The 19,263-nt window shown below is 38.6% G+C and overlaps 1 protein-coding gene across 4 annotated transcripts in view; it reads left to right on the forward strand.

The window, feature by feature from the left end:
- The first annotated feature begins 452 nt into the window (after positions 1-452).
- The window catches only part of tmem19 (transmembrane protein 19), a 33,463-nt gene continuing 14,652 nt past the window's right edge, over positions 453-19,263 (forward strand). Inside the window, exons 1-3 of one of the 4 annotated variants that reach the window (XM_008110953.3) lie at positions 453-786; positions 18,067-18,220; positions 19,137-19,250. In XM_008110953.3, coding sequence (XP_008109160.1) covers positions 688-786; positions 18,067-18,220; positions 19,137-19,250 — 367 coding nt within the window. In that variant the 5' untranslated portion in view covers positions 453-687. Of the gene's footprint in view, positions 787-10,786; positions 10,923-14,567; positions 14,591-18,066; positions 18,221-19,136; positions 19,251-19,263 lie in introns of those variants that run through there. The other 3 variants (XM_008110952.3, XM_003221147.4, XM_062982615.1) reach the window with 3 other exon arrangements.

Here is a 19,263-nt window from a genome sequence, read left to right on the forward strand (position 1 = left end):
CAACTGAAAAAAGCTTTATATATGTGTGTGAGTATATATACACATATACATATCGAAAGCATTCTAGGTTATATAAAGAGATCTTTATATGGGGAAAAGTGCACCTTAGCATTGAAGAAATACAGTAATTTTTATTTCCCTTTCCCCTTGAACGGTTTACTCTTTTGCTCTTTGTCCTGTGGAAAAAAATGCACACCCTTATGGTGCCTGTGTATTTTCCTTGGCAGGGTTTGTAAGGTTTTGGGAAATTTTGTAGCTGGGTTGTTTCAGTATTTTAAAATGCAGGCACTGTATCTTTAAATATGAAAACTTCCATTGGGCATACTCGCCCAATGTGAAACCTCTATTGCCTTTAACTGTCACCGGTAAGAACTGCAGAAATCCTGCAGATTCAGAACAGCTATTTTTTGGCACCTTAGTTTTTTTTTAAATTTAATAGGCATTAATTTGCACAGCAGCCAGAGAAAAGTGGCAAAGCAATCTGTAGCTTGATGAGGGTAATTGGGGTGTAATCTGCATTAGCTTTACAGCTGTGCTTCCAAAGTCTCTCTCACATATTATTTTCTCGTTGCTTAAACAAACATATCTACCAAAAAGGCACTCAGCCACTCAAAAGCTGGTTGATAGTGACTGACATTGGCAGACTTTCTCACTTTAAAGAAACATTTAAAGTAATACAATCCAGAAATGCCTAATTGGAAGTGGAGATTCTGCAGGTGCAGCCATAACTTGGAAGGGAAAAACATATGGAACTCCAACATTCTCTCATCAAAAAGCATATGGACGGTAGGATTTTTAAATTTTAACATAGGATATTTTACATTTAGTTACAATTAACCTGTAAATCTGATATCTTTTACAGACAGCAGACACCTATTAATTTTTTCAAAGGAAAAAATTCTTGTATCTTACATGGAGTTTCAAGAGACTGCAGTCTCATGGAAACTTTTGATTTCTGTGCTGTTTGTTTTTAAACAAACATAGTTTATAGCTAAGTTTTTAAACTGCAGAGAAGAATCAATGCAAATCTGTGAAATATATGTTGTATGAAAAATAACATTCTATATAGTTTAAAGGGCTCCCTTTTGCATAGTAATTGTCTTTTAATGGAGTAAATTCTTTGAAATTCATGTTTTATATAGTAGCATTTGTTCATTATTTTAAGTTACTTTTCCTTTCACAAATTATATCTGTTTGCAAGCTCTACATGGGTGTTTGCATTGCTCAAACACTGGACCAAATGGTAGAATTTAAGAACAATACTTGGCAGCCTGAGAGGGTAGTGTTTATATTATCATACAATTTTAAGCATATATTTCAATTTCCTGTCTTATCTTAAGAAGAAAACAAAAGCCTGCATGGGGTTAGTCTATAGAGATTTACAGTTATCCCTCACATTTATAGTATTGACTTTTGCAGGTTTTATTATTCATGGATTTCATTTTAAATGTTCAGTGTGATGATCTGTAGGTCTTCCATTGTGGCTTTCATCAGCTTCCCCCAGGTTTCTAGAAAGAACATTTATCTAGGAATCTCCAAGTCCTCAAATGCAATTCTGTAGCCAGTTTCCAGAAGAAGTTGACAGTAGAATGATGCTAGAAAACCTAGAATTTCCTAGAAGCAGTTCTCTTAGGTTAAAAAAACCCAATTTAATTATTTGCATTTGTTCATTTTCATGAGGTTCATGTACCCATCCCAGCAAATGCAGTGGGGCTGATTGTAGATAGACTCCTTCCATGAAATCAGGATTAAGGCAACCATTATCTCCCAACCTAAATTGTTCTCACAACAGTCATGTGAGAGAAAATGAGGAGGACAATTATCTGTTATCAATGCCTGCATCTCTAGCTTTCATGGTTAGAATGATTTGAGGAAGCATAATCTGTGCATTCTTCTAAATCTAGCAATTAGGAAACTGTACAGGAGAAAGTATTATAACTAGAGCCATATCCTGTCTGCATATCTGCCTTGAAATCACATGCTGGGTTACAGTGGCCTCATGAATTTCATGGGAATGTCTTAGGCAAGGAATACTCAGAGGTGGTTTTGCCATTTCCTTCCTCTTTGGCTGCATCTACATTGCCCTATATCACAGGATCTGATCCCAGATTATCTGCTTATCCCAGATTATCTGGCAGTGTAGACTCATATAATCCAGTTCAAAGCAGATAATCTGGGATCAGATCTTGGGATATAGGGTAGTATAGATCCAGCCATTAATATAGCCTCTAGCACAGTGGTTCTCAACCTGGGATCTCCAGATGTTTTTGGCCTACATTCCCTGAAATTCCAGCCAGTTTACCAGCTGTTAGGATTTCTGAGAGTTGAAGGCCAAAACATCTGGGGAATCACAGGTTGAGAACCAATGCTCTAGCACCTAATATTCATTAAAGGTCTCAAATCCAAATATTAATCAGAACTTATTCTGCTTAGCTTCCAACATCAGACAGGTTCTGGTGCTTTCAGGATATTTAAGCCATTCATAACAGCAAACCCTAGTCATCTTGAGTCCCAATTTTGAGAGAGAAGCAATTGTCATCATAATTTACTTCATGGCATTCCTTCTGACATATCCAAGGTTGCATTGATTACCATGTTGCAAGTACATGAATTGTCATGAGTTTGATCACAATATTTGCTATATTCCTATTTTTATTTATTATAAAGGCATAGTAATGCAGAAATATGTGCCTCCTGTGTTTTATTCAGGCGTGTGTCTCATAGACATCACATAGCTTACTTCCTCATATCTGCCCCTATGAGAATGTAAATTAGAGTTGATTAATTTTCTATATTACTCTGCACTATTGTATATGATATATTTATTTAGAACATTGCTAAATTCATTGGAATGAAGAAGCATTCAAAAATACATGTAAACACTAGTAAATACTTCTATCTCAAACACTAAGTTGATTGTTTGCACTGATATAGTCTGTTGTGTTTTCCCAGATTGTAGTCTTACACACTTTCTTTGAAGTAAGTGTCTTCAGAAACAGTACAACTTCCAGAATGCATGTTTAGATGAGATATTAAATAATAATAATAATAATAATAATAATAATAATAATAATAATAATAATAATAATCTTTGTTTATACCCTGCTTTTCTCCACAAAGACTATTGATATTATACTGGAGTGCCTTCAAGTCATTTCTGATTTAGGTTTGCCCAAGGTCACCATATCAGGGGGTTTCTTGGCAAATGTTGTCCTTGCCTCCCCCTGAGACTGGGATAATGTGAGTTGCCCAAGGTCACCCAGTGGGTGTCTATGGCCAAGCGGTGATTCAAACCCTGGTCTCCCAGCTTCTTATTCAAATACTCAAACCACTATACTATAAACTAGCTCTCATAAAGTCAGTATATATCTGTGCAAAGTAATAATCCTGTCAGACTAAATTACAATCTCGTCATTAAAACTTACTTGCATTTGTAGATCAAAGATGTAACATTACAAAAGGATGTACTGATTTTTCCTTGTTGAAGCTTTTCTTCTCTTTCTATAGCTTCTTTATTCTCTTAATGCACATTTACTAGCTGTTTTGTTGTCACTATAATATACTGTTTTGGTATCTCCTTGCTAAAGCTACCTAACTTGCTTGATCCGTAGTCATATAAAAATTACTTTTAATCCAGTTTCTCTCTTGTGTTCTGAATTACTTTATTTTGTAGTGTTGAGCAAGCATTGTTGTTGTGTGCCTTCAAATAGTTCCTGACGTATGAGGATCTTGATGTGAACCTATCATGAAGTTTACTTGGCAAGATTTGTTCCAAGAGATGTTGCCATTTCCTTCCTCTGAGGATGAGAGAATATGGCCAGTATGTTTTCTGACATTGAGATTTGAAGTGTGGTCTCTCAGCTTTCTCAGGAGGTGTGCGTTACCTGAAAGGAATTTTGGAAAATATTGTTCCCACACTAGGGTCACATTTCCTATGACTTTAGTTGATTTTATGAGACTTGTTAACTCTAATTTAATGGGTAGTGAAAAATAAACTGTTTCCTAGCTTCTGGTGGCCAGTTTTACAATAGCAATAATGGTTGGGAAACAGTATCAAGATAAGCTAAGGATCGGTAAAAGTATATGAGGAAACATGTATGCATGGAGAATATTTATTTATTTATTTACATCATTTCTACCCCACCCTTCTCACCCGAGGGGACTCAGGGCAGCTTACAACAACTGGCAAAATTAAATGCCAAACAGATCAATAAAAACAGCAACACATTTAAATAGTGCAAATAAACATGTATGCATAGTTCAAAAAGGTTGTGCACTCCTAATTGAACTACATATCAAGGAGTAAGGACCATTGAACTCAATTGACTTTGTGTAGGTAAAAGTAAAGGTTTTCCCCTGACATTAGGTCTAGTCATGTCTGACTCTGGGGGTTGGTACTCATCTCCATTTCTAACCCAAAGAACAGCGTTGTCCATAGACTCCTCCAAGGTCATGTGGCTAGCATGACTGCAAGGAGTACCATTATCTTCCTGTTGGAGCATTACCTATTGATCTACTCACATTTGCACGTTTTCGAACTGCCAGGTTGGCAGAAGCTGGGGCTAACAACGAGAGCTCACTCTGCTCTCCGGATTCGAACTGCTGACCTTTCAGTCAGCAAGTTCAGCAGCTCAACGGTTTAATCTGCTGCACCACCGGGGGCTCCTTGGATTTTGTGTATGCATGTGCTATTGCACTCTGCTCATTGAGCAGATGTGGAGAAAGATTTCTACATGTTCTAAATAAGTATAGATGTGAGAAGCAGAGTGATTGCTCCCAAATGATTATGCTTTGTATATGTTTGACAGCCCCCAAGATAATGAAGCCACAAAATAGGTCTGTAGAGTCTGTTTAGAACTTTAGCTAGAATCTCTAACAATTAGCCAAAGTGGCAAGTCTGCTGGGAGCTAAAGTCCATACCACCTATAGGACCAAAATTTGTAAAGAACTGAATAAATGACCAGGAGGGATCTGACTAAGGCCAGCAGCTTTGAATTAAGAAAAAGAGAAGAGTGAAATTCTAGATGCCACTTCAAAACTTTGGAAGGGATGGACTAAGTCAGTGGTTCTCAACCTGTGGGTCCCCAGATGTTTTGGCCTTCAATTCCCAGAAAACCTAACAGCTGATAAACTGACTGGGATTTCTGGGAGTTGTAGGCCAAAACACCTGGGGACCCACAGGTTGAGAACCACTAGACTAAGCATTTCTGCATATTTCATTTTTTACTGGGAAAGTGGAACAGCAATGTACTGTAGTATACTACCAGCCTCTGCCATTATTGTTAAAGACGTGATTGATTGTGATTGAATATTTTCAGATCCCGGAACTAGACTCGTAGATAGAAATAAGATAGGACAACACTGATGAACTACTATATATATTATGCAGAGCCTAGATCTATTTTTTACCTCCCTACCAAGGCTTTAGGCAAGGAAAACATATATAGGCAGTTCCTTCTCTGTCATCTCTAAATAAAACATTGCACTAAGAGACAGGGAGACAGACTGGTGCTATGACAGTCTGGATCTTCAAAGAATTTTTTTCCCATTTGTTTTTTTGATAACCGAAGATTAACAAGAGCCAGGAATGTATGATTCACAGGCTACATATCTGCTAGTTCTTTGAACATGCAGTCACATGCATTCTGCTGTTGCTGCATAAATAAAATTTGTTTTATAGACTATCTAAGCTAGTGTGTGGGTAGGAACATAGTTTACACTTGGCAAAAGGATGCGGCCAAAATCCTCTTACACATAACAAATTATCATACCACTAGACTGCAAAGTTTTGAAACATGAAATTACTAGCCAGGAGATTCTGGTGAGTGATATCTATTTCTGTTAAACCGGAAGCTGAACCAGAAACAGTTTGCTTCCAGTGATATCCATACACTGATTTCAGGCTTCATAAACTTGTCAAATGCTTAATATGTCACATGGCCTCCTATCTGTGTGCAGCCCATCATGATTGCACATCAGACAGGTAATTGTTTTAATAGCCGCAAATTCTGTTTGAATGAAGGAAGCGATTGTTAGGGAAAGATATATAAACAGATATATAAACCTTCCTTGCTTATTCCCCCCCCCCCCCCAATATAACTCACAACCTCTGAGGATGCCTGCCATAGATGTGGGCGAAACGTCAGGAGAGAATGCTTCTAGACCATGGCCATACAGTCCGGAAAACACACAACAACCCTGTGATTCCGGCAATTAAAGCCTTCGACAACATATTGTTAGGGAAAACTTTTTAACTATATCACCGGAGAAGAATGAGGGCACTCTACATACCAAGGTAGCAGGATTGAAGTTGCTATCTCAAACGTAATTGTGGTAATTCAACGTTCTTCGCATGACTGCAATTGTATATTCCAGTATTACGCAGACATTCTTTGAAGAAGCTTTATGTTAAACAGTACATAGTCAAGGGATGTGTGTATAGGATACACCTTTAGTTTTCTCAACGAGAGTATTACTTTAGATGCTGGACTAGAAAAAGGGCAATAAATACCAGCTTGGATAGTTTTGCTGAGTAGTTGAAAAGAATGAATCTTGAAAGGTTAACGCCTCTGGTTCCAGTAATATGAAACCTTCTTCTAATGTAAGTTTCTGCTTTTTAATAGCTCAGTCCCAAGGGTGTTTTGTTTTGGTGTTTCTCTGGCTATCTCATGTAGGGGACTGGCAATTTCTCCCTTAAGGACCAAAGGCTGGTACCATATCTGTGCCCATTGGCTGCAATTATTCCTTTCTTTTCTGAAAATTCAACCAACTAGGGGCTAAATGGCTAGTGAACCACCCACTGATCCAAAGATCATTGCTTCAAGTAGCATTGTTTATAAAATGAAATCCAAAATTGCACGCCAGCAGCTGGTTTGATAGCCTACATACTCTTCCTCTTATCCCATCATCTATATATATAAAAGAGTGATGGCATCACGGCGACTCACAAAACAAAGTACAGGCCCCCCAACCTCAAAATTTGACAACACAACCCATCATCCACGCCTCAAGGTTGATACAACAAAAAGAAAAGAAAAATAAAGTCCTAATTAGAGGGAGAGCAATAATTTTTTTTTATCCAATTGCTGCCAGTTTAGAGGGCTCATCTCTGCCCACTTGGTTGCCTAGCAACCAAGGGACAGCCAGGTTTCAGTTAGGGGACAGGCAGATTTAGGCCTCACTTAGACTTCTTCCACAGATTATCTAATTTGCACTGGATTATATGGCAGTGTAGACTCAAGGCCCTTCAACACAGCTATATAACCCATTTATAATCTTATATTATCTGCTTTGCACAGGATTGTCTTGACTCCGCACTACCATATAATCCACTTCAGTGTGCATTTTATACAGCTGTGAAGAAGGGGCCTCATATAATCCAGTTCTGAGCAGATAATATAAGATTAGAAATATACAGTACAGTCTCACTTATCCAACGTAAACAGGCCGGCAGGATAAGTGAATATGTTGGATAATAAGAAGAGATTCAGGAAAAGCCAATTAAACATCAAATTAGGTAATCGTTATACAAATTAAGCACCAAAACATCATATTATACAACAAATTTGACAGAAAAAGTAGTTCTATGCGCAGTAATGCTATGTAGTATTTACAGTAGAGTCTCACTTATCCAACACTCGCTTATCCAACGTTCTGGATTATCCAACGCATTTTTGTAGTCAATGCTTTCAATATATCGTGATATTTTGGTGCTAAATTCATAAATACAGTAATTACTATATAGCATTACTGCGTATTGAACTACTTTTTCTGACAAATTTGTTGTCTAACATGATGTTTTGGTGCTTAATTTGTAAAATCATAACTTAATTTGATGTTTAATAGGGTTATCCTTAATTCCTCATTATCCAACATATTCGCTTATCCAACGTTCTGCCGGCCCGTTTATGTTGGATAAGTGAGACTCTACTGTACTGTATTTACAAATTTACCACTAAAATATCACAATGAATTTAAAACACTGACTACAAAAGCATTGATTATGAAAAGGCAGACTGCGTTGGATAATCCAGAACATTGTATAAGCGAATGTTGGATAAGTGAGATTCTTCTTTAATATGAAATAATTACTGGGATAGAATAATGCAGAACAATATAATCTCTAAAACCAGGACAGTAAATAAACGGGAATTCCACACAGGAAACAATCGGGGCCAGCTAACACCTCCCAACAAAGTATTCCCATCAAAGTCTGGCAAATCCTGTTTTCTCAGGGCCACAGACAGTAGAAGCACATAAAATATCGCAAACAACACCACTCTGAAAACAAGGGAATTCCAGACAGGAAACAATCAGGGCCAGCTAACACCTCCCAACAAAAAATTCACTCAGGGAGGAAACAGCCAGGCTTTAAAGCTGCAAGGCCATTACATCCTAATCATTTTTCCTAATTGTAGCATTCATACTTGCCTCCAACAAACAAAAAAAACCAATCAGAAATATTGTATATTCACAACCTTTAGGAAATAATACCCCCTGATGGCACAGCGTGTTAAAGCGCTGAGCTGCTGAACTTCTGGACTGAAAGGCCACAGGTTTGAATTGGGGGAGTGGAGAGAGCCCCCACTGTTAGCTCCAGCTTCTGCCAACCCAGAAGTTCAAAAACATGCAAATGTGAGTGCATCAATAGGTACTGCTCCGGCGGGAAGGTAACGCCGTTCCATGTAGTCATCCCACATGACCTTAGAGGAGTCTACGGACAACGCCGGCTCTTCGGCTTAGAAATGGAGATGAGCACCAACCTCCAGAGTCAGACCTGACTGGACTTAATGTCAGGGGAAAACCTTTACCCTTCACCTTAACTACCACCAATTTCTCAATACTTTATTTCCCATACCACCAGACTTCGCCACAGCAACGCGTGGCCGGGCACAGCTAGTCTATATATATAAAAGAGTGATGGCATCAGGGCAGCGGTCAAAACAACAAAACTACAGGCCCCCCCAACCTCGGAAATTTGACAACACAACCCATCATCCACGGCTCTAGGTTGATACAACAAAAAGAAAAGAAAAATAAAGTCCTAATTAGAGAGAGAGGAGTAATTGTTTTTATCCAATTGCTGCCAATTACAAGGCCCGGGGCTGTGGCGCAGACGGGAGAGCAAGCCAGTGCAATTAACTGCAATGGATCACTGACCAGGAGGTCATAAGTTCGAGGCCCGCTTAGAGCTATGTTGTTGTTTGTCTTTGTTCTATGTTAAAAGGCATTGAATGTTTGCCTAATATGTGTAATGTGATCCGCCCTGAGTCCTCTTCGGAGTGAGAAGGGCGGAATATAAATGCTGTAAATAAATAAATAAGTTCAGCCCACTTGGTCTCCTAGCAACCTACTCAGCCCAGGGGACAGGCAGCTAGGCCTCACTTAGGCCTCATCCACACTGCCTATAAACTACAGATTATTAAATTTGAACTGGATTATATGGCAGTGTAGACTCCAGGCCCTTCCACACAGCTATATTACCCATTTATAATCTTATATTATCTGCTTTGAACTGCATTATCTTGACTCCACACTGCCATATAATCATTTCAGTGTGCATTTCCCATACCACCATACTTCGCCACAGCAATGCGTGGCTGGGCACAGCTAGTACTTTATAGAGCCATTCAGGGGTATAAATAATAAATGTATCTGTGTGAATTCTGGGCTGTATGGCCTATTCCAGAAGCATTCTCTCCTGACATTTCACCCACATATATGGCAGGCATCGTCAGAAATTGTGAGGTCTGTTGGAAAATAGGCAAGTTAGATTTATATATCAGAGGAATAATGTCTAGGGTGGGAGAAAGAACTTTTGTCTATCTGAGGCAAGTGTGAATGTTGCAATTAGCCACCTTGATTAAATGGCCTTACAGCTTCAAAGCCTGGGGGAATCATTTGTTGGGTGGTGTTAGCTGGCCCTGATTGTTTCTTGTCTGGAATTCCCTTGGTATTTGAGTGTTACTGTTTATTTACTGTCCTGATTTTAGAGTTTTTTTTTAAAAAAAATACTGGTAGCCAGATTTTGTTCATTCTCATGGTTCCCTCCTTTCTGTGGAAATTGTCCACAGGCATGTGGCCAGTTTCAACAGAAAGGAGGGAACCATGAAAATGAACAAAATCTGACTACCAGTATTTTAAAAAATTCTAAAATCAGAACAGTAAATAAAGAAAAAAAACACTGAAAACAGGGGAATTCCAGACAGGAAACCATCAGGGCCAGCTAACACCTCCCAACAAAGGATTCCCCCAGGCAGTAAGCAGACAGACCTTGAAACTGAAAGGCCATCAAGGTGATTAATTGCAACATTCACACTTAACTCAAACCGAGAGGGGTTCTTTCTCCCACCCTGGACCTTCCAGAGATATATAAACCTCCCTTGCCTAGTTTCCAATATACCTCACAACTTCTGAGGAAGCCTTCCACAGATGAGGTCGAAACGTCAGGAGAGAATGCTTCTGGAATAGGAACACAACGCAAGAACCTTTCGCGCATGCGCTCTACAGTTCCGGGCAGACAGGAAATGTTCGATGCACCATAGAGCGGGGAATAAATGACACTTTTTGTTTGCCTTTACCCTTATTGCCCAATTTAGACTTGACACTGTGCTGATAGTACAATTTATGGAATCCTGCGGTCTATCGTTTGGGGAGGGACTTAGGCTTCTGTGCAAGGAAGGTCCAAATAAGAGGAGTCCTGGACCTGACAAACTCCCCAAACGGGAGAGACGGTGTATGTGGCCCCTCAAGCGAACTCGTGAGTGATACATCCTTAAGCACGTCTTCCCGATTCATAGATCTATGTCGCCTCCCTTTCATGGGGCCGGAGGTGGCGGCGCTCGGATGGGGAGCGTGATGGAGGCGCTCCCGCCTCGCCAGGCGAATCGGGAAGACCGAGTCCAGCCCTGGGCGCCTCTCTGGTGGGTAGAAGACGACAGTCACCAACGCGACACGCGTCTCTCCCTCCCCAATCGGTTCCGTCACGTGTGAACGTGATACACGGGTTTTCCACCCCTTCCCCAGCGATGCAAGACTCCTTCGCTCAGGCATTCTTCTTCAGAGGCTGCACTGTAGAATGAATGGAGGCAGTTTGACACCACTTTCACTGCTATGGCTCAACGCTATGGAATCATGGGAGTTGTAGTTTTACGAGGTCTTTAGCCTTCTCTGCCCAAGAGGGCTGGAGCCCTCTCCAAACTACAACTCCCTAGATTCAATAACATTCAGCCATGACAAAGTGGTGTCAAAGTGCATTCGCTCTACAGTGTGGATGCACGCAGAGGTTGAGTCTCTCTTACCTGAAAGGCCTGCCGAACCCCCAATTATGTATGGAATACAGTAGAGTCTCGCTTATCCAACGTTCTGGATTATCCAACGCATTTTTGTAGTCAATGTTTTCAGTACATTGTGATATTTTGGTGCTAAATTCGTAAATACAGTACAGTAGAGTCTCGCTTATCCAACGTAAACGGGCCAGCAGAACGTTGGATAAGCGAATATGTTGGATAATAAGGAGATATTAAGGAAAAGCCTATTAAACATCAAATTAGGTTATGATTTTACAAATTAAGCACCAAAACATCATGTTATACAACAAATTTGACAGAAAAAGTTGTTCAATACACAGTAATGCTATGTAGTAATTACTGTTTTTCACAAATTTAGCACCAAAATATCATGATATACTGAAAACATTGACTACAAAAATGCGTTGGATAATCCAGAACGTTGGATAAGCGAGTGTTGGATAAGTGAGACTCTACTGTAATTACTACATAACATTACTGCGTATTGAACTACTTTTTCTGTCAAATTTGTTGTATAACATGATGTTTAGGTGGTTAATTTGTAAAATCATAACCTAATTTGATGTTTAATAGGCTTTTCCTTAATGCCTCCTTATTATCCAACATATTCGCTTATACAATGTTCTGCCGGCCCGTTTACGTTGGATAAGCGAGACTCTACTGTATTTGCACATGCAAAGTGAGATATCTGGGGAGATGGGACCAGAGGTGGTTTGGATTTCCAAATATGATTACAGTATACATAATTGGGGTGTTGTGAGTTTTCCGGGCTGTGTGGCCATGTTCCAGAAGCATTCTCTCCTGATGTTTCACCCACATCTATGGCAGGCATCCTCAGAGGTTGTGAGGTACCTCTCACAACCTCTGACAATGCCTGCGGCAGATGCGGGTGAAAGCTTTAATGGCCAGAATCACTGGGTTGCTGTGAGTTTTCCAGGCTGTATGGCCATGTTCCAGTAGCATTATCTCCTGATATTTTTCCCGCATCTAAAGCAGGCATTCTGAGAGGTTGTGAGAGCTACCTCACAACCTCTGAGGATGCCTGCCATAGATGCGGGTGAAATGTCAGGAAAGACATTCTGGAACATGGCTATACAGCCCGGAAAACTCACAGCACCCCAATTATGTAAAATCATATTTGGAAATCCAACATGGCCTTACAGCCTGGAAAATTCACAGCAGCCTAGTGATTCTGCCCATGAAAGCCTTTCACAATCTTGAGAGGTGAGACCCATGGCAAAACGCAAACCCCACATATGTTTCATACCTTATGCAGTAGAGTCTCACTTATCCAACATTCGCTTATCCAATGTTCTGGATTATCTAACATAGTAGTCAATGCTTTTGTAGTCAATGTTTTCAATATATTGTGATATTTTGGTGCTAAATTCGTAAATACAGTAATTACTACATAGCATTACTACATATTGAACTACTTTTTCTGTCAAATTTGTTGTATAACATGATGTTTTGGTGCTTAATTTGTATAATGATAACCTAACTTGATGTTTAATCGGCTTTTCCTTAATCCCTCCTTATTATCCAACATATTCGCTGATCCAATGCTCTGCCGGCCCGTTTATGTTGGATAAGTGAGACTCTACTGTATCTGATTTTGGCACCCAATATTTGTAATCTTCGTGCATGAAATCCAAGATCGTATACACTGAGCTGTCACAAAGCAAAGGTGTCACTGTCTCAGCCACCAGATTTTGAAGCATTTTGGATTTCCAGTTAAGAGACACTCAACCTGTATGTGGTTGCATTTGCATCCTGCTTTCTTCCAAGTGAGGTTCAAAGCGGCATAAATGGCTCTCTTTCCCCTAGTTTTTAGAGTACGTCAGCATTGTCGAATTAATGCATTTTAACATCTCTTTAAATAATAATAATAATAATAATAATAATAATAATAATAATCTTTATTTATACTCTACGCTATCTCCCAAAAGGGATTCAGGGCAGATTCCAAACATAGAAGGCCTGAACATTCAATGCCTGAACATAATAACAATACACCCATAATAACAAAAATTGACAACTCAACATATAAAAACAAATTATGATTTAACTAAAATTAAATGAAAAATACAACCTGTTATATCAGACATGATACAAAACATCAAACAGAAGCATCAATTTCCCAGTTGCTTGGGGGCAAATAGATTGATCATTTCTCAAGATGTCTATAGAGCTGGTGGGGTGAACAGGGCACAGATACGGATGGCAGCTATTAATCAGAGGTAGTGAAGGTAAACGTTTCCCCTGACATTAAGTCCAGTCGTGACCGACTATGGGGGTCGGCGCTCATCTCCATTTCTAAGCCGAAGAGCTGGCGTTGTCCACAAACATCTCCAAGGTCATGTGGTCAGCATGACTGCATGGAGCGGCGTTACCTTCCTGCAGTACCTATTGATGTACTCACATTTGCATGTTTTTGAACTGCTAGGTTGGCAGGAGCTGGGGCTAACAGCGGGTGCTCATTCTGCTCCTGGGATTTGAACTTGGGACCTTTTGATCCGCAAGTTCAACAGCTCAGCGCTTTAACACACTGTGCCATCAGAGGTATAATGCTAGTATTACCAATACCATCTATTCCTCCTCCTTGTGAGCCAGTGAGCAAGGGTACATCTTCAGCTGTTTCTTGGCAGGGAGGGATGCCATGGCTCAGAGTTATGGAATCTTGGGATTTGTAGTTTACTGAGGCATCAGCATTCCTTGGCAAAGAAAGCTTAAGACCTTGTCAAACTACAGCTCCTAGGATTGCATGTGGATTTCAATGGCTTCTCTGTGCAGTCTGACATGGTGGTTCTTAGAGCGGTGCAGCATTTCTGTGTTCTCAAATAATATGCTGTGTCCAGGTTGGTTCATCAACCCAGCTGACTGTTGCTGACTTCTCTGGTTGAATTAGTCTGCAGAGTAAATTGCTCTATTTGCTGTAATTCTCAACCAACAATGGGGACCATGGGAACCAATGTTCTAAGAATTGCTCAACAATCTGCATCAGAAATATCCTCAGCAGTATCACAAAAAGCATTGTTCCCAGAAGTCTGTAAAAAAAAAAAAGACTGGGGTAGTTCCACTGGCCTCAATGTTATTTCAATTCATGGCGGTCTTGTTTTAACTAGTATCTTGAGTTCTCCATGGTGGTGTCAATGTATGCCTTGCAATGCCTGCGTCAAAGTATTTTCTGGGCATATGTAATGCCAGAACATTCAGGCAGCAGCCAGTGAACTCTGCCTTTTACCCTTGATGGTGATTCTGACCAAGATTTTTTGTTGCAGGTAGTTTGCTTTATTAGAGAAATCAATTGAGACTGCATACAGATAAAAGCAATATTTCTAAAGCGAATAGGTTACGTCTGTTGTTTCTAAATGCACATATGTGTTGTACTGTAGCATGATAAAGGGGCAAGGATTCCTTTTGAACAGGCTGCTTGTCACACATACCTGAGTCCTATATCACTCTTATTTTCTATTTTTAAAGTCAGCATTTATATGTGTTTGTGTGATTTATATATACAAACACACACACATACACACACACATATATAAACACTGGCTTTTAAAATAGTAGTGGTATAGGATTCAGATATGCTTTCTTATTAATTGCTCCTTGTTATTCCCAACCTTTAAAAAACCCTATTTGAGGTAATGCATTTTGTAAATAATGCGGTTCTAGTTATTAGAGACTGAGCCTTGTTATAAATGCTATAACCTTATGATCTTGTGTTTTTCAATATATCTGATCATAGTAAAGAACATTTTTATTCTTGATGTGGAGACCAGGCACCAGCTCTTGAATAAGTGCCCAAGTTTGCCATTCCATTGTGTTATTTTTCTGTATTATCCTTTGGCCTAGGGTAGAGTGCATATACTGTATATAGAAGACAGGTGAGCAAAACAAAAGGAAATAAGTAACACTCATCCCCCCCCCCCCAAAAGCGTTTTTTTATTTGATACATTCCAACAATTAACAACATTTTTGCGATGCATGTCTTATTTCAATATACATAATACCAAAAGTAACTAATGCTTAAATGACATTTTAAACGATCCTTTGGAATGTATCACCCAACCCTTACCCTCCCCCGTTCCCCCTCCCCCCTGGAACAGCAATTCATTATATTTTTATTGTATCATTTTAACCGTGTGGAACGTCTGGTTCAAGGTGGTGTATCTTTCGTCTCCATCTATTTTGTCAATTAGGGCTGACCATTTCCTGAACCAATCTTGTTCTTTTAGACTATTTGTATATTTTCTTTTCCTTTGCGTAACACTAGTTGATCATCTCTTGTCTCAAATGCTTGGAATGAGAAGTGTTTTTTTAAAAAATGGCATACTCTATTTGCATGTACCCTGTTTCCCCGAAAATAAGACAGGGTCTTATATTAATTTTTGCTCCCAAGGATGCACTAGGTCTTATTTTCAGGGGATGTCTTATTTTTCCATGAAGAAGAGCTCACATTTATTGTTGAACAACAAAATGAACATTTATTATATACTATAAAGTAGTTGTCATCACAAACCAGCATAACCAGACAAACTATGAATCCTATCAAGAATTTCTTGTTACTTCCATTATTTACATGTACAACAATCTATGGTACCTCTTGCAATTTAGGTTTCACAAGGTTTCCACGCTGATTTCTCTCTATTCTAGTTTCAATGTAGTCATGAATGATGAATAATATAATATACTATAATAATAATATGATAATATAATAATAATATAATGATATACAATATATTAATGAGATAATATAATATAGGATATAATAATAACAGAAAATGATAATAATATGGTATTAATAAGATAATATAATAATGGGATATAATAACAGAATAGCATAATAATATAATAATAATAGGATAATATAATAGAATAATAGAATGGAATAGAATGATATAAAATATATTAATAGGATAATATAAAATGGAATATAATAATAATAACAGAATATGCTAATAATAATAAAATAATAATATGATAATATAATAGAATAATAGTATAGAATATAATGATATAAAATATATTAATAGGGTAATATAAAATGGAATTTAATAATAACAGAATAATAATATAATAATATGAAAATATAATAGAATAATAATAGAATAATAATATAATGATATAATAATAATAGAAAAATATAATATAATGATTTAAAATATATTAATAGGATAATATAATAATGGGATATAATAATAGTAACAGAATATGATGATAATAATATGGCAATAGAATAATAGTATAAAATAATCAGTTTCATGGCATAGGATAGGAAGATGAGAGGAGAATCCCAATGCGTCCTGTACCTTTAAGGAGCAAAAGCAGCAGGACGAAAGCCCTCTTCCTTCCCTCCCTCCCACCCTCCCTTGCCCTGGCTCCAGGAGCCAATCAGAAGCCTCTGGGAAGAAGAGAGCATGGCCAGCATGGCCAGGACGGAGAAGGAAGAAACGGCAGCGGAGCAGCAGCCACGGAAGGTTTTTCAAGCCTCGGCTGGGGGACAGGCAAAGCAAGGCAGGGAGGGAGGGAGGCACAGAAAGCAAGCACTTTCCCTCCCTCCCTCCGGTGTATGAATGAGTGCTGCTTCTGCCCTGCAGCCATGCTTCCCAATGGAACTCTGCTGCAGCCTTAGTTGCTAGGTCTTACTTTCAGGGGAGGCCTTATATTTGGCAATCCCCCCAAACCCCTGTTAGGTCTTATTCTTTGGGGAGGTCTTATTTTCGGGGAAACACGGTATGTACATCATAAGGTATCTTGGAGATGGGATCTACATATAAATATGAAATTTGTTTATGTTTCATATATACTTTATAGTTATTCCATAGCCTGAAAGTAATTTTATACAATAGTTTCAATAATCTTGGGCATGAAACGAATTTTGTGTGTCATCAAAGGTGTGACTATTTCAGCCACCCATGTGGACTTTGGATGCCCCGTAATGTGGTTTCTACTCTCTTTTTTATGACATTCATTGTTTGTAAAAAAAAAAAAGAATAACTATCTTCACTTTAATCCCATGGGTAATAGTTAACTCGAAACTATCATGCTGTCTTCTTTTCCTTCTTGTATGACAATCACCTTCCCAAAGGGGTGAGAAGATTTGAAATTCCTCTTAATTTTCCTGTGGTTTTGCATTCAAGTCCTTTCCACCTGGGTTGGTTGTACTACTAGAAAGGGGGGAGGGAGGCTGCGAGGAATCTTTCAGTGTATAGCTATGGAATGAAATGTGCTTAAGAGTTCATTTCCTCTCACCCATTCACTCAGTTTTGGCTAAAAATCAGATACAGTCAATTAATTTGCACATGAATACAGCAGACATGAGACAAAATGAATAGCTGCTAATAGTTTTGACTAAAATTGCATAGTTAAACTTTACAAATGGTCAAAGACCGACATCTGAAGTTACAAAATAAACAATTACAAAGAAAACATGTACAAACTGCATGTACAAAAATAAGCCTATACATATAAATGTATGCATTCATAGCAAGAGCATAAATATATTCCATGGGAAGTATCTGCTGATGCTTAATAATAGTGACATGATTACTAAAATGATTTCTTATCTTTATTTTTATGAAAGTTAAAAAAACCCACCATACCGATCAGAGTCAACTTGGACTAGTGAAATGGTTTGTGTTGGCTGTTTACTGATTATATATTGGACATTGGGTATATGTCTTGCTTGTTCCATGTTTGATATGAGATTCTGTTTCTCGTTAAAGTGTGGCATCCTTATTTCTTCACACAGGTGATTGGCCTCGGATTTTCCATGCTCTTTTATTCATGGGACGACTTCAACAAAAATTATTTCAAAATGATAACCAATATTATCATCTTGAGTGTCCTGATTTGCATTTCCTTATCATTTTGGATTGTATCCATGACTGCAAGTACATATTATGGTAATGCTTTACATTGTTGGTGTTTTTTTTTTTTACTGAAGTACTATAGTTTGTTAAACTTGGATCCTAGAATATTACCAATCTTATCCATTGTAGTACATGAACATGAACCTTTGGAATATTTATCTTTCTCCAACCCCCAAGAAAACAACCTAGAGCATATTGATAATAACATAAGTGCTCCCAAAATTTCACAGAACAGGTTTAGCTTGTACGGTGATGAAATAAATTCTACTCCAGGCATACATTCTCACCAGGAAGATGAAAAATATCTTCCTTATCTTGGCAGCAAGCCAAGCAACTCAATCTTTGCCAGTCATGGTGAAATCTGCTTTGAATTCTGAGATTGTGAGCATGATTAAACATGCTGACATTGTGGCAATGAACACAAAAGCCAAGTTCACAAGTAGAAGAGCCATTTACTCGGGTTTGCAGTGGATCCTAGATAGGCCTGTAGTGAGGGGGGGGGGGGTAGGGGTTCAACCCCCCCCCTGAAATTTTTCAGGTTATAAAAAAAAACTGGTTTACTCATGAATTTTAACTGGTTAACCAAATCCCCATGCTAAATCTATGAGACGTAAAACATTAAGAGTCCCTCCAGGCACTATCTCAAGCAGATATTGACAGGTCTGGACCCGGGGGGCGGGTGGGTCAGGGGTTCAACCCCCCCGCCCCCGAAATGTTCAAACTCCTCCTGAAATTTTTTTCTGGCTATGGCCCTGATCCTAGACTATTGGTAAGGTTCGAGAGAACAGACCAAGGGAAGAGTTAATTCAGTAATGTGCATAAAGAAATGAGTAAGATGAGTAAAAGCCTCATGAGTTCAATGCTACCATTATGGAATACAGAAGAATCTTACTTTTCTGGTTGTTTATGACAAACCAAATGCTCTTTGTTTTTTTAAAAACCACTTTAGGTACTTTACGACCTATTTCTCCATGGCGGTGGCTTTTTTCAATCTTAATTCCATTAACCATTGCTTCGAGAGGATTTAAGAAAAAGAGTCTTGATCATGGAGGAGCATTAGGAGGTATGCTTTTGAG

This window comes from Anolis carolinensis, chromosome 5 (assembly GCF_035594765.1).
Source record: "Anolis carolinensis isolate JA03-04 chromosome 5, rAnoCar3.1.pri, whole genome shotgun sequence".
NCBI classification, from domain to species: Eukaryota; Metazoa; Chordata; class Lepidosauria; order Squamata; family Dactyloidae; genus Anolis; species Anolis carolinensis.